Source organism: Gavialis gangeticus, unplaced genomic scaffold (assembly GCF_001723915.1).
Source record: "Gavialis gangeticus isolate Ggan-Ray unplaced genomic scaffold, GavGan_comp1, whole genome shotgun sequence".
Lineage (NCBI taxonomy): Eukaryota > Metazoa > Chordata > Crocodylia > Gavialidae > Gavialis > Gavialis gangeticus.
The window spans coordinates 28,549,754-28,566,724 of NW_017729033.1; the positions used below are offsets into that span (position 1 = coordinate 28,549,754).

The window sequence follows — 16,971 nt, forward strand, 5'->3', positions numbered from 1 at the left end:
GAGGGCAGGGGGAAGTCCCAGCAGCCAATGGTGAAACCATAAGTGCACTTCTGGTTTCGTCGCTGGCACTTCCAGGGGATGCACGGCCGATCTCAGGGGGTGCATGCTCACCCCTACCTGTCGCCAGTGCTTTAATATCATGATTTTCAAAACCATGTCACTCAGGGCTTATTTACATGAGGAGGTAACCGTGCAGTAAACCAAACTGAAAGTAGAGGTGCACCAATACACCAGTCCATATTGCACTGGCACTAATAAAAGGAAAATTGACATTATCAGCAATTGACTTTTTTTGGCTGATGTGGCTGATACTGTTGCTGACAGATGTCATGTGCATGGGCGCAGCCACAACATGCACACAGCCAGGACTGTAGCCTGGCAGCTTGGAGAGCAGTGTCCAGCTGGTAAGTCTGTGGGGGAAAGGATGCAAAAGCGGCAAATCAAGGCCTCTGCAAGGCCTCCTGAGGGAGGGAGTAGGGCTGGGATAGGCACTGCCCAGCCAGGGCAGGGCACAGGTTGGACCTGCAGAAGGGGATTGGCTCATGCCGCCGTGCCCACCCAGAGGGAAGCACGTGGGGCATGTACCCCCCCGCCCCACCAGATCTCTGCAGCGGGCAAAGGTGTGCTGCCTGCTGAAGGCTGGTCTGGCACAGGGCTCTTCCCAGTGTGGGGGTTCAGCCAGGGCTGTGCTCAGGGTGATCAGTGGTGGTGCTGCGAGGGGAGGCTATGGAGGAAGGGGGCTAGAGCTCCCCCCCCCCTCCCAAATTCACTATAGTCCCTTCAAATCCCTCTTCCCAGCACCAGCACTGCCTGCACCACAACTGACAGCCCCAGCCCAATCCCCCACTGGAAAGAGCCTAGTGCTGCCCCTGGCCCCAGCCTGCCCTCACCCCGCACAGATCCAGGGCGCACATGGCCCCTATGCTTCCCTGGGGGTGCATGCAGCAGCAGGAGCCCCCTGCCATGCCCCCTAGATGAGCTGCTTGCAGCTCTGTCCCTGCCCCACCCGGGCAGTACCTGCCCCTGCCCCAGCCTCCCTCTCTCTATCACTGGGGGGACCTTGATCTGCCCCACCATGCCTCTTTCCTCCTCCCCCCACACTTCCCCGCAACTGACTTATCAGCTGGACTCCATATTGGCAGTTGGATTGGTATCGGCCACTATAGCTTGTTAATACTTGGCCATCGGTATCAGCCCAAAAAATCTTTATCGGCACATCCCTAATTGTAAGCTGATGTTACACTGGTTATTCTGCACTGAATGTGCATGGATACTCTTAGGTATGTACTAGAAGTGAAGCCATTTATTGTATTTTGAAAGTAGGTAAGCCCTGTCATACAAAAGGCGCTCTTGGTGCACATGAAATGTGTCCCCAGAAGGGTGGAGAGCAAAGTGATTTGTGTACTACAAAATCACATTCCAGCTCACAGTGCATTAACATCCACCTGTAAAAAGGCCCTTACAAGGCTTAGATGCAGACTCTGGAGCCAAAAAATTATGCAAAAGAATGCAAAAGGATTATATATAAATTTTAAAAATACCATTACATGATATTAATTACCCATTAAGTTTCCAAACATAACAACTGGTCTGTGCTCTAAAGCCAGTGCGCCTGTATGAGAGAGAACATTGGTAACATCCTTAGCTCCTAAAATGAGCCAAAACACTGGATGCACCACTGAGGTGTCATTCAAGGTGAGATTGTAATTCAGATCCCACTCAAAGTTGTTCCATAGTCTCCTATGAAGCATCACCTGTATTCAACAGACAAACGTAAGAACAGTAATCAGTTGTCATGCTTAACATGCATCATCATCAGCCATAAAATTATCTTAGCTGTAGAAAAAGAGAAAAATATTCATCTTTTACCTCCACTTGCCCATTTTTCTGACTTGAGACACCATGTGCTCTTTCTGCAAGCAGCGCCAGTCTTGTGTAGCCATCCTCGATGTAGGCTGTCTGGACCAGGGGATAATAGTTCTGAAAGAAAACAACATTAATTTCATATAATGTCATAGAGAATGAATGTGACACACACATGATTTTGGATTATGGCTCTTTACCCGTGCCACAGTATTATTCGTGTAGGTCTTGTATCGTCTCTTCTGGATCTGATACCCATTGTCATCAGTATAAAGCATCTGCTTAGTGTTTAAGTTTGTGCTTGTCCGTAGGATTGCCTCACGATTTAGTTCCAAAGACCCAACTCTGTGTTCTTGCTCTATCCTATGGCAAAGCAGCTTTCCATCATAGCCTTCTGGTACATGGTACAGCCTGGTATATATTGCATATCTGTAATCCTGAGCAGTGATATTGCTACAAAAGAAGAGGGAAGATACTTGAAGTTAAACAAGTAAAACAGTTCATCATATCAGAACTTAAATCATTAATAAACTTGCAGTGTATGCATTCACATTAATGTCTCAGCATTTTGTCTGCTGTGTGTAACTAGTGAAATTATTTTATCTGTGTCAGTAACAGAATTTATGGAAGATATACTGAACTTTTACACAAGGGTCATAAAAGTTAATCATTTTACTAAATATTAAATGCATACCTATTTTTCTGTTATGGCATCTTAATGCATATCTAAACAGAAGGTTGGTCTCTTCCTTTCATGCTTATTCACGTACGGACACACTAGAGTAGAGATTTACAGGGACAACTCTAGAGCAGGTGCAGTGCGGCAGCTGTACTCCAGTTTCTCACCATGCTGCAGGAACAGCAGCTGGGGACTTAAGTCCTGAAGAAGGTAAACCTTCCCCCCTTCTTTTCCGCTCCCATTCCCCCCTCCCCACCCTGCTGTGCTGTCTCCAGTGTCCCAGAAGTGAGGAGAGCTTCTGTCTCCTCCAGGAGGGCTGGGATCAGCCTGGGACTGTAGAAGCAGCAATGGCAGCTGGTGGGAGCATTTCCCCTCCCTGCCTGCTGCCCTGTGGATGTTTCCTGCCAACCTGGGGAGAAGGCACAGGGAGGGAGGATGTGCCCACCTATGAGTATTGCCGCTGCCATGGTCCCATGACAGCAGCTCCGCTGAAGTGGGACAGGAACGCTTCTTGCCCCTGGGACAGTGAACACCTGCAGCAGCAAGCAGGGGAGGGAGTAAGGGGAAGGGAGGGGAGAGTGAAGGCAGGGGACATGCTTCTGAGCATAAAGGGGGTGGGAGAGGGAGAATTTCTTATCTTCCTTGGGACTTAAGTCCTTAGATGCTTCTCCTGTGGCATGGACTGCCTGCCCCAGTGTGGGGAGGAGTCTGGGAACAGGGCATGCAGCCACCACTGCAGCACTGGTTGCTGCAACTGCAACTCACTTTGCAAAATCCTGGATCCATTTCTAGGGATTAATATAACTACAGAGTAACCCAAACCTTTTAAATACAAAGTACTGATCAGATGGAAGGTCTGTCTTACCCTGCAATTGATTAATGAAGCCAAGCATTGAAAGTGGCAATAATACATTTATATTCAGGAAAATGTATGTGGCTTCACATGTCATTTTCCTTACCTAGGGAATGTTCATTTTGGTATACATATTCTATTTTGCATTTTCTGGGTGTACTGTAGTTTGACATGATCTTTAATAGCACCAGTTACCAACCTTATGCAATGCAATTTAATTTAAAATGAAGAGTTTAATAAAATAAATTAAATACAAAAAATACACAAATAATATAATGGTAGCAGACCGTATATGACCTTAAATGGCAAAAAAGTGACTAATTTTTTAGGGCTGTCAATAGAGTCCTGATCGTTGCATTAGGTTCAATTCAATTTCTTTGCCATTAATTAGTTCTCTTGTTCCACCACACAGAGTTCGCTAATTATAGACAAGTGAAAATTGAACCTACCTGCAACACTTGCGTTTTCAGAAATAACTTTTTCTGTTTAGTGCAAACCATTTTAAACCACAGTTTTCATCAAGATGTGTGAAAACAATATCTCAGCTCCATGTTAAAAACAAACAATTATGAAATCTATAATATTTTTCTCTTTCATTGCACACTGAGTTGCACAATTAAACACAATATCAATATCTTTTTACCAGTTGTTTGCTAAACAAAATCCACTAAGAGCCAAACTACATATGTGGTTTGCCATTTAGAATGGACAGAATAGAATTACTTCCACATGTGGAAAGAGGAATGAATATTTTGATGAGGATAAATCACACTCTCCTCCTTTACCTGTAAAAATATTGCCTTATTTCTGTCACTAGGTTTCCTGAAACAACTTCTAGTCCCACTGTTTTTGATACTTGAACAGCTGATCCATTTGTGCTAAACATGTAGTTGTCTGAAATAGGTCCCTTCTTCACATCTCCATTCACATGATATTCAAGGAACTCCTGGGTTACCTGGATAGTCTGGTTAGTCTCCCTGTAAATCCCAAAAGGAAAAAAACAAAATGTGATGTTCATAGTAGATGCCCACTTTTATGCGCAAGTAACAAAACTGTATAATTAATATGAAAGGGATCAGGAGACAAGGATAGTTAGGATAGAAAGTGCCACCCCACCAAAGGTTTACCAGCTTATCACTCAATATAAAAGAATTATAAAAGAACCATTCCACACAATTCCCTAAATCATTGATATTTTTAGCAAATCAAAATATTCCTTAGATTTTACAATGTTCCTTTTAGGCTTCAGTAACAGCAGGAACTACCTAAGAACATGGGATTAAAAGTTCTTCGTGGCATGAAAAATGTCAATGCATGAAAAATGTAAGATATCTGGTACAAAGACTTGAGCAAGATCAATTAATTTTATAGCTACATAAATGAACATGACCCAGATCTTCATATGCAACCCAAGTAACAAGAGTGTAACTGGCAAAAGGCAGCAGCTTTTTAGAGACCCAAATCTAGGACCAACTCTGCCGCTCCCTTCTTTTACCAGAATCGTACAGAAGAGCTATGCTGCTTTTCAGCTTCCTTCTCATTCTCACCAGTTGCTCAATTTGTAAAAAGAGGTAATAGTTATTGATAGTTTTTAGAGGAGAGTTGTAAGGATTAATTACTCTGTGATTATGAGACATTATGAAAACATTTTATGATTAAGTCAATTCTATGTAAAGTATTTATTTTCTTACCAAAGCATTAGTAATTCTGCTATTCTCAATGAAACAACATCCAGTAAATTTGGTTCAAGTGGAAAATGGTACTTTACTGGGCTTATAAGTCCCAAGATCTGTCTGTAAAAGGAGGAACTGTGGAAATCTAGTTTAATTTAAGTAGAAGAGATATGGAAGGAGACATCCCTTTTCACCCTTCCAGAACATACCTCCTTGTATTCAGCATCCTTGCATAAAATCCAACCAACCCCTTCCCATAAAAGGGTTCATAATAAGAAGGTGTGCCCCTGTGTACCAGAGGCTGGAGCCTAGTCCTTGCAACACACCATCATGAGATGGAGAAATACTGTAACTCAGAAAAAGGAAGAAGGCGGTTCAGATGTAATGTCAATTTATAGACACTATATGTATAGCCATTCCTGTGTCAAAGCACCAGGAAAGTCTTCAACTGTAAAGACATTAATATTTCATTACTATTACAATACCATAACACACATATATGTGAGTATGTATTCCTCAAATTTCTAAGGAGGGAATCTGACTCCAGCTTTTGATTTATCTCAATACAGAGCAATAAAAATGTAGACATGGACTCTGAACTCCCTCAGTGTTCAGATCTCATGCTCTGGTTCAGGACCATCTCTAATTTTTAATATTAAGTACATAGTACACACATTAATTGACTGATTCTCCCAAAACCCATGTGAGGGAGACTGTCAAATAACAAAACTTATGTGAATGAGATCCCAATTTATTACTCAGATGAATGTGTAGGTTTGAATATTATGGTAGAAATCAGTAAAGTCTATAGAGCTGTAGTGAGTAAAATCCACTGAGAATCTGGACTTGCAAACCTACAGATGCAGCTTGTACTTTTGGTGAGTTTTCTTGATTACATACAAATAGAAAGAATGTCAGTTTCTTCTCAAGAAATCCTCTTGAAGTTCTTATCTCTTACCAGTTGTAGAATACAGTAATTACTGAGGAGGAAAGATCCTGGTTATTGCTGTCATTTAAGATTCTATAGACTCACTGCAGACCCAAAATGTATGTTTTATATATACACATTAGTCCTTTTAAAGTTTATACATTATAAAACTATATTACACACATTATATTGTTAACAATATTGCATTAAGCAGGAATAAGACCATTTATTAGTTCACATCATAAAATAAGCAGAATGGATAAGAAAATTTTAAATTGCAAAACAGTTAGTGGTTAACCATGAGATATAAGTAATTATAATTCAATGCATGATTTGGATTTACTTTTAAAGAAGACGTTTTCCCAGCCCAGATTTCTGTAGGAATAGCACTGTAAATCCTGATGGGCTTACCTGTCTGTAATGCTGTGCATTAGGTTAGTATCTTGGTCCCACATCACCTGATAGCAGTTATTAAGTACAGGAAGCAGCTGTTTACTTCGGTGTTGAACATAGTTTATTACTTTTGGTCTATACTTAATTGATTTTGCAACAAATGCTAATCCGTTGTCAGCTGAGATTTTAACACGGTATCTTTGGTAGCTCAGTCCACTTATCGTAACAAGAATATACAGATCATAGGTAGAATGGGCTTCTGTGGAGTTATGGATCTGCAAGTCAACATATACAACATGAATAACATGAATGATAGATAACTAATATGTTCAGGCTTGTAAATCCTCAGTTAAAGAAAATTTACTAATCATTTAAATGAGAAATCCAAATATGCATACCATTAAATTTGGGAACTGCCATGTTCTTTTGTGATGTTTTTACATGCGGGCAGTTACTGAGCAACAGCAATTTAAGGCTAACTTTGGGGAGGGAGCAGGGTTTAAATTACACTCCAACTCTTGGCAGGGACTGCAGCGATGGCAGACTTGAAGCAAATGTATAAAAGCAGGTTAATGTCAGCAAAATGACTGAGAGGAAACTGTATAGGCCCTTCAAAGTCATAGTTTGAACTAGCCTTGTTCAGTACTTTCTTCTTGGTTTTCAACTGGAAATCATGTTCAGCTGCTTCTAATAATATAATCAGGAGAAAACATGGAGTCACAGAAAAGAACAGTGTGAAACATTCTGACCCCAGATTTGATCAGATGTACTTTTAAGAGACCTGCTGCTACATATTCAAATTAAAGCTGGATAGAAACCAGCTACAGAGGTGTTACACATTTTCAAGCACTAACTTAATAACTGGTTGGCTCTTTTTATATAGTCATTTTTATTGTGTGGCTGGGTTTACATTTACTGCATGATTCACCAGTTAATTGTGTACTATATTTAACATAGCAGGGACCCGGAGACACAATCCCAGCATATTTTCACTCCTTCAGGGGTGCCCTTCAGCCCCAAGCCCTTCTCTGCATCTTTGCTTGACCACTAAGAACAGACTGAGATGCTTTGAGGTTCACCTCCTCGACCTATGGCACCTCAGATGTATCTGTCCCACCTAGGTCTTGTTACCTGTTAGTAGAGGGGATTTTATTAACTAGAAAAATCATGCCCTTGTCTGATCATGTCGTCAGAAATTACAGATTTCACCCCTTCCTTAGAAGAGGCCTGACTGTATGATCAAATGCTCTGAAGTCACACTTACCACTGATAAAAAGAATTTATTATAAAAATAAGGGTAGTCATAAGAAATTAGCAAATATATTTTGAGATACAGGAGCAGATAAAAGAATAGACAAATACAAGGAAATATCAGAATGATAATTTTACCTTATCCTTGCATCTTATCCCTAAGAATACAGCTCCTTCTCAGCTCAGACAGGTTAGAAAGCAGCAGCTGCTTCTGACCTTCTTGTCATGGCTTCCTGCAACTTCTCCCATCAACCAGCACACAGGCTATTCAAAGCACCTTATGCCCAGGAAAGTTTAGATAAACACTTGTTCCCATGGCAAGGCTTAAGCACCATTTCTTATTCTGGTTACATTTATATACATTATCCATTGGATTCTTGGGGAGCCCATAGTATACATATAACTTCCTGCCTGCCAAGAGCATATTTGTTTACCAGACCAGAAACTTTCCCTGATCTAATTATGACCCGGAGAAAATTTATATCTTTTCAGACATATCCTAAGGACACCATCTCTCACTTATTTCCTAACTGTACGAAATGTCCTTCCCTTAATATCCTATTCCCTAGTGTTATTCTTGCTACAGAGCTCTCTACATAAAATGTAAATTCTGTACTGTCTGGAAGGGCCTGGCTCCCCTGCCTCAGATCACTGGCCAGTAAGCGAACTGCTGTCTAATACTAATTCTCGGAGACTACTTCTCTTAGCCATTTAGGCTTTGAGTTAAGGGGCCCAGGTATGAAAGTTATTGTTCAAGAAGTAAGACCTAAAAATCATTATCACATTATGCAGTTCTGGGCCTAATATATAAGAAATGCATGTATATCAAAATGCAAATTAATATAGGGATGATACGGCTAAATACAGCTTGAGGCTATTTGTAGAGACTACACATGCTGTATCAGTAAAAGAAATTAAAGAAAACATTTGGGACATCCCATGAACACTTCAAAATATTGTGGGTTCATAATAAACAAAAAAAACCAAAATAACCCAATTTCTTATTTTTATTCACTATTCAAGCAAGAGATTTGGTAATACTGTCCTGTATGCTTGGATAGTATTTTCTCCTGCTCCCTTAATATCCACAATATTTCAAAATCCAGTTTGGGGAAAGCAGGTGAAACTGGATAAACATAGTTGCTAGATAGGATTCTAGATTCCCACGGACAAACGGAGTAACCACAGTTCAATCATGTTCTTGTTTCCACTACACTGAAGAAGCTAACACGCACTCTTGAGAAGGGGAATCCACAAGGACTAACTGTTCTGCATATTACAAACAGAAATGTAATAGTATTAACACAACCATGTAATACCTGTGCTGGTACAGAATGTCCCAGGTCATTATACACACTAACTGTGGAGCAGCTCACAGGAATAGTGACAAAAGTAGTGATGTTCCATGCCAGTGGATTATAGACAAAAATATATTGTTCAATGTTTCTTGTACCTTTCCACAGATACACAAGATAAACATAAAGACAATATAAGACAACCAATGGTGATACACAGTTATACATTTAAAAACTGATTTGTTAAAAGTATGGAATGATTCTCTCTTGAAAAGCAAGCTACATAATGAAAACATTTTACAAGGCTTCAATATAAAAATATACTCCCAGAGAAAAGTACTGCAGTTAAACTGAAGACATATTTTTAAAATACTGTATAAAATCATTTGTTTTCTGTGTATAAACTATACAGGCAGAACTACTGCCTAGAAAAACATATCTGAACTGAATGTAATTTTCAACATGCTAACCACTGATGATAAAATCCTCCACCACTTACTATCATACATAGAAGATCCTGATGCATTATCCCATAAACAATGTGCCAGCTTCAACCCAGTAATCTGGAATCCTACTGTCCAGTCACTAGTTTCATTCAAGAAAAAAAGCAGGGTCTCCAAAATAAAGGTGCTTTTTCCATAATAATTATTAAAGGAACTCTATATTCTCTCTGGAATAAACAGATTTCTAGGAAACTTAGATGAGATCATATATATTCTGGCAATAAATGATAAGAAAAATCTTTGCTGAAGTTCACTACTGCATATATTGGACTGTTATCTGGCTAAAATTCTTATTTAAGCAGCTGACTTGATCATGCCTTTTTGTGTCTTAGCCATGGACCCAAGCTCAGAATTAAGAACCCAGTCTTGAAATTCACACTGGAAGGGACCTCAGGAGGTTATCTAGTCCAACCTTCTCCTCAAAGCAAGACCATCCCCAACTACATCATCCCAGCCAAGGCTTTGTCAAGCTGAGTCTTAAAAACCTCCAAGGATGGAGAGTCCACAACCTCTCTGGGTAACCCGTTCCAGTGCTTTTCTACCCTCCCAGGGGGAAAATTCTTCCTAATATCTAATCTAAACTTTCTTTGCTGCAACTTGAGACCATTGCTCCCTGTTCTGTCTGACCCCAGCAATCTTTCCTGCCCAGAGCAGAGGGGCTGGACTTGATCTCACGAGGTCCCTTCCAGCCCTAAACTTCTGTGAATCTGTCATCACTGATAAGTCTAGCTTCACCCTGTTTTGAACCCTTCATCGTAGCTGAAGGCTGCGATTAAATCCCCTCTCAGTTTTCTCTTCTCTAGACTAAATAAGCCCAGTTTCCTCAACCTCTCCCTATAAGTCATGTGCCCCAGGCACCTCACCATCTTTGCTGCCCTCCACTGGACTCTCCAATTTGTTCACATCATTTCTGTAGTGGAGGGTCCAAAACTGAACACAGTACTCCAGATGTGACCTCAACAGTGCTGAACAGAGGGAATAATCACTTCCCTTGACCTACTGGCAACACGCCTACCAATGCAGCCCACTATGCCATTAGCCTTCTTGGTAACAAGGGCACATTGCTGGCTTATATTCATCTTATTGTCGACTGTAACCAACAGGTCCTTTTCTGCAGAGCTGTTGCTCAGCCAGTCAGCCCCCAACTTATAGCAGTGCATGGGATTCTTCTGTCTTAAGTGTGGGACTTTGCACTTGTCCTTGTTGAACCTCAAGAGATTGCTTTTGGCTTAATCCTCCAATTTATCTAGGTCATTCTGAATCCTAGCCTGACCCTCCAGCATATTTACTACTCCCACAGCTTGGTGTCATCTGCAAACTTGATGAGGGCGCACTGTATGCCATCTTCCAGATCACTGATGAAGACATTAAACAAAACCAGCACCAGGACTGACCCCTGAGGCACTCCACCTGATATCAGCTGCCAGCTAGGCATGGAGCCATTGATTATTACTCTCTGAGCCCAATGCTCAGAGGGTTTTCTATCCACCTTTCTTCCATTCATCCCTTACAGTCCATTCATCCAGGCCATGCTTCCTTAGCTTGCCTGCAAGAATGTTGTGGAAGACCATATTAAAAACCTTGCTAAAATCAAGGTATACCACACCCACTGGTCTCCCTGTATCCACAGAGCCAGTCATCTCATCATAGAAGGCAATCAGGTTGGTCAGGCATGCTGACTGTTCCTAATCACCTTCTTCTCCTCCAAGTGCTTAGAAATGGATTCCTTGATGATCTGCTCCATGATTTTTCCAGGGATTGAGGTGAGGCTGACTGTTCTGTATTTCCCTGGATCCTCCTCCTTCTGTTTCTTAAATATGTTTCTTAAAAACTATGTTTGCCATATTCCAATAATCCGGGATCTCTCCTGATTGCCATTAGTTTTCAAAGATGATGGCTGGCGGCTCTGCAGTCACATCAGCCAACTCCCTTGGCACCCTTGGATGCATCCCATCCAGCTGGACTTGAATATGTCCAGCTTTTCTAAATAGTCCCTAACCTGTTCTTTCACCACTGTGGGCTGCTCACCTCCTCCCCTAACTGTGCTGTAGTGCTCCCAGGTGCAGTAGTCTGGGAGCTTTTCTGCATCCTCTGTCACAAGGTTGCCTCCCCCATTCAGTCAGTGACCCACACTTTCCCTGATCTTCCTCTTGCTACTGACATACTTCTAGAAACCTTCTTGTTACCCTTCACCTCACTTCTTAGCTGCAATTCCAATAGTGCTTTGGTCTTCCTGACTTCATCCCTTCATGCCCAGGCAATACTCTTGTACTCCTCCCTAGTTGTTTGTCCAAGTTTCCACTTCTTATAGGCTTCCTTTTTGTGATTTAGTTTACTGAACAGTTCCATTCTAAGCCAAGCTGGTCTTTTGCCAGACCTGCTAGTCTTTCTGCATATCAGGATGGTTTGTTGCTGCACTCGCAGTAAGACTTACTTAAAGTACAGCCAGCTCTCCTAGACTCCTCTTCCCCTCATTCTGGCTTCCAAGGGGATCCTGCCCATTAGTTCCCTGAATTACTCAAAGTCTGCTTTTTTGAAGTCCAGGGTCCTTACTCTGCTGCTCTCCATCCTTCCTTTCCTCTGTCCTTCCTTCCTGAACTCAAATGTTCCACGGTCACTGCTGCCCAATTTGCCATCCACTGCTACATTCCCCACCAATTTTTCCCTGTTTGTGAACAGCAGGTCAGGGAGAGCATGGCCTCTAGTTGGCCTCTCCAACACTTGCACCAGGAAGTTGTCCCCAACACTCTCCAAAAAACTTCCTGGATTGCCTGCGCACTACTGTGTTGCCCTCCCAGCAGATGTCAGGGTGACTGAAGTCTCCCATGAGAAACAGGGCCTGTGATCAGGAAACACGTGCTAGCTGTTTGAAGAAGGCCTCATCTTTCACTTTCTCCTGGTCTGCTGACACCCACCATGATATCACCCTTGTTGCTCTCTCCTCTGACTAACCCAGAAGCTTTCAACAGGCCTATTCTAGTTTCAGACTGGAGCTCTGAGCAATCATACAGCTCTTTTACATAAAAGTACAATTCCTCCTCCTCTTCTCCCCTGCCTGTCCTTCCTGAACAGTTTATACCCATCCACGACAGTGCTTCAGTCATGCGAGCTCCCACCAAGTCTCCATTATTCCAATCACGGCATAGTTCTGTGACTGTGCAAGGACTTCCAGTTCTTCCTGCTTTTTTCCCAGGCGCCGTGCATTCGTGTACGGGCACCTGAGGTAACTAGTTGATTGCCCTGATTTCTCAGGAAGAATGAGAATACCTTCCCTGCTACCCCATCCTGCTTGCTCTTCCTCCAGATCACCCACTTTCCCACTTACCTCAGGGCTTTGGTCTCCATACCCTAGTGAACCTAGTATAAAGCTCTCCTCACTAGGTTAGTGACCCTATCTGTGAAGACACTCTTCCCTCTCTTTATCAAGTGGATCTCATCTCTTCCCAGCAATCCTTCCTGGAACATCATTCTGTGGCCAAAGAAGTCAACGTCCTGCTGACAACACCACCTGTGCAGCCAGCTCCTGTCAGGCTCTTTCCCTTTACCAGAAGGATCGAAGAGAACATGACCTGACCCCCATCCCCTTCATCCTTGCACCAGGAGCGCTGTAGTCACTTTTGATCTGCTCAGGCTCTCCCCTGGCAGTATCATTGGTGCCCACATGAATGATCAGCATGGCATAGTAGTCAGAGGGCCAGGTGAGTCTCAGTAATACATCTGTGACATCTTGGATCAGCAGACTTCCCAAGACAAAAGGTCAGGTTGCAAATGGATCCAACGATCCTGCACAGAAGGGAGTCTCCAACCACCACCACCCTTCTCTAGCGCTTCTGCTGGAAGTTCTTCCTCTGCAGTCCCAGTTACTTCCAGCATCGAATCGATAAACTCCTCATAGTAGAGGATGCTTCGGGGCCGCACCACCTCCTCCTGTTGCTCTTCTGCCTGTTCCCTGAGAGATACCACCAGGAGGCACCGCTCACACCACAGACACTCCCCAGCCTGGCCTTCACTAGAAGGAACCTGCAAGCCGCAGTCCCCACAGCGCCAAACCTGAACCTGGGTGGAAGCTCGATGGTGAGCAGTCCTGCCCAGACAGAAACCTCACAGGTGCAAGCAGAGGCATTACCACGTCCTCTAGCCATTTCCCTGTGTCTCTTAACCTGCCTCTTCTCTCTTACTGCCCTTTTTCCAAGCACACCTTCCCTAAGTAGAGCTGATATGGACTATCGGGGGGATAGATCCCCCTATCACATGATCGTTCATTTGGGGCGCTTGAAACTTCCCAGCTCACCTATTGCTTTGAGTTTACTTGAAATCTGATGAGTCCCCCTTGGCCACGTGGCCTCTTCCAAAGTGTGACTAACAATGATAAAACTTTGGCATCTCCATCTAAGCAGGAGAATTCATTACTCTTCATATTTTATATATATAAACAGGCTAGAAAGAGTTTTTTTAGAAATACCTTGTTTTCCTGCATCTTTACCGGCAACGTAAGAATAGAGTTTTCCATTCTTCTCAGCACTGTGCATGTCAAAGATTATGGAAGCCAGAAGCTTCTTTACATTAATCATTCCATTCATCAAGTTATTCACATACATATCTTTCACCTTGGGGGATTCTGTGCCTGTTATGCCATCATGGTGTTGAACCTTACATCAAAAAGGGTTTAAAAATTATAATGGATACTCATTTCTGGTCTTCATTTCAATTGCTATAAATAATCTCTACATGTGATCTATTAAAAAAAGGGAAGAAAGATATGTTAACAACTGTATCCACGGATTTGTTTTTCCACACCAAATTAGTAATACATGAAACAAGACAGCCATCAAAGCCAAGATGTATTTAATATATGTCTTTCATAATATTGAAAGATGACTATAATTGCTTACAAAGAGATTTAGTGATCTGGTAGAAAAAGTGCAATTCCACAAGGAAATACTATTTTCCTCCATCGTGGACCTTTGCTAACGTTCCAAATTTCCCCTCATAATCTTACCTCCATATTTGATTACATCCTATAATGAAGCACTACAGTCTGTAAAGGGTTAACAAGTCCTGACTGGACACGTGGCCCCTGAAGACAGACATAAGGAAAGTGATGCAGACAGGAGGTCTCTCCAGCCTTCTGGCTGACCCAGTTCAGATGATCACCCAGTGTGTCTGTTTTGATGATGTACTTTTGTTTTGTGACCGGGCCGTGGACAAAACAATTAGCCCTGACAGAAGGGCCTTAAAGGGACTAATGCTTGGAGCTTTATTTCTTTTTCCTTGGGGAGTGCAGCTCCCCCACCAGCCAGTCAATATACCCCACACATATGAACAAAAGGATACATCCAGATATCTTGATTTGAGGGCCCAATCAGGTACTTCTAATTACACCACCAATGAAGTACAAGTGTCAGTTATGCCTACAAAATTAGGAGCTCCACTTCACTTCCCAGGCCAATATTTATAAGACTTGATTCTAACATAGGAATCATGGTCTTTAACTACAGGGGCAGAAAGTGAGGAGGGGGAGCTACCTCTGGATAAAAGCGTGATATTGTTTCTGACAACAAAGTGTAATTTTACCTCCGAGACGGCCCATCTGAGACTGCGAAGCTGCTCTAAGGCCCAAAATTTGCAAACAGAGCCTGCTGAGTACGTCTGAACATATTGTGTGAAAAATGACTCTCCAGCATTGAGAAGTGAACTTGCTCTCCGTGCAATTCCCTTCAGCGTGCTGCGGGAAGTATAAAACCCCGTCCATGCTTGAAACGGTTCTGCAGGGAGTTCCAGAGACAGGGCACACCATGAAGTACTAAAATAGTTCAGTCGTTTCCTGCTTCATTTCTGACCACTACACTATAAAACTTTTTGCCTATTCCAACAAAAAGCAAAGGGAGGGAAATAACACGAAGCACCAAGTGGAACAGCACCTGCAATGGTGGACTGTAAACAGACAAATTTGAACACATTTTTGTGGAGGGGGAGACCTCTGCTTGCTAAAATTATGTTCTCTGAAACTGTACAAGATGAATTCTGGATTGTCCTTGAAGCACTGTCTATTTACTCAATAAAATAATTGCTTTATAATGTCCAGTAATTGTGTTATGAACCAACCATATTCTCTCTCTTAGTCAGCCAAACAAAATGAGATTTAATTACCTCAAATGGAGTGGAACAAGTGAGGGGCCCTTCCATGCTCAGGACAGTTATAACAGTACAAAATATATCGAAAGATGCCCTCAAGTGGTCAGAGGGGAGCATTTCAATGATGTGGTAGTCCTTATGAAGTTTAGTACTTCATTTGGTACATTACCAAAAGAAAAAAAAAGGTGTTTTTTGGGGGGGTTTTTTAATCTCCCAAACCTTTCACTGATTGTGCATGCTTTAAGTCCTGAACTAGTGTATTACTGGCCATGAATAACTTAAAGTGTTCAAAAAACAACTGCAAAATGGTCCTGGAGTGCTTTGCAAACTGCCTACATACAGCAACAATGACACATTGTCATGGCTGAAGTAGCAGGCATGAGTCACACACCAAAAATTTTGGTTGAGGAACAATTCCTATTATTTTGGGAATTGTGATGGGGTCTGTAGGATCCATGCAGAGCAGGTATGACCAGTTTTTGCACACACCAAGAGACAAATGTAGAAAACTAAGCAAATCTAGATTAGAAAAAGAGGAGATTTATCTGGGAATCAAATCTAAATTTCTAAAACATGCATCAGAACTGACACTTGGCCCACTAAGTGACTCATTGACATACTATGACATGAAGAGTATATAGAATATTAATCATAAGAAGTAAAAGCCAGAATCTGCAACAGAAGAACGTGAACTAGATATATACTGAACAAGGGAGGCATAATAAACCCATTGGGACAGGAATTACACTACTATGACACAGATAACTGATGACAATCAACTACAGCACGTATAGTACCGTGAATGACATAGGCAGGTAAAATGTGCAAATACCAGAATATGACAGGACGCAAGTGGTGAGGATTGACAATACGTGTATTAGTAAGCTGCTAGATATGACGTGATTCCTAGATGGAAGCACATGAAGATCAGTCTGCATAATGATTCACAGGAAGCAATGATTCCTTTATTCATTGATTTAAAAAAAGGTTAACAGACGCACAGAAGCAAGCTAAATTTGGTCCATAATACTCTTACGTATCTATCCACTGTAAAAAGCAGCAGCTGCAGTTACATTTACATCAGAACCATTAGCAAAGCTATTGGCACCATCCCTCAGAGTAGCTATATTTGCATCCAAATGAAAGAATATTTTCCTGGGGAAAGTTGTGTAGGCACCTTGAAGCACATTTACAGCTTGGAGAACTCAGAAGTTAGATATTGTCTTCTCCATTAGAAATACTGTATTCCTGCACCCGACCTGATTAGTCCACCTGACCCTGAGAAGAGCACCTCTGCATTTTAGTCCCAGACAGAGCATTTAGACCCATCAGGAGCATACCTGTCAAAATCCCCACCTTTGGCTACAGCCAACATCCAAAGGCTCTGAGGAAGGCAAC

At 42.1% G+C, this 16,971-nt stretch overlaps 1 protein-coding gene across 1 annotated transcript in view; it reads right to left on the reverse strand.

Annotated features, from left to right (window-relative positions):
- Nucleotides 1–16,971, reverse strand: part of MAN2B2 (mannosidase alpha class 2B member 2) — a gene marked incomplete at its 5' end in the record, with an annotated part of 52,929 nt that overhangs the window by 5,363 nt on the left and 30,595 nt on the right. The window contains 8 exons of the mRNA XM_019525813.1: nucleotides 1,562–1,754; nucleotides 1,870–1,980; nucleotides 2,064–2,316; nucleotides 4,181–4,372; nucleotides 6,408–6,664; nucleotides 8,960–9,093; nucleotides 13,901–14,087; nucleotides 15,013–15,203. Coding sequence (XP_019381358.1) covers nucleotides 1,562–1,754; nucleotides 1,870–1,980; nucleotides 2,064–2,316; nucleotides 4,181–4,372; nucleotides 6,408–6,664; nucleotides 8,960–9,093; nucleotides 13,901–14,087; nucleotides 15,013–15,203 — 1,518 coding nt within the window. The remainder of the gene's footprint in view (nucleotides 1–1,561; nucleotides 1,755–1,869; nucleotides 1,981–2,063; nucleotides 2,317–4,180; nucleotides 4,373–6,407; nucleotides 6,665–8,959; nucleotides 9,094–13,900; nucleotides 14,088–15,012; nucleotides 15,204–16,971) is intronic.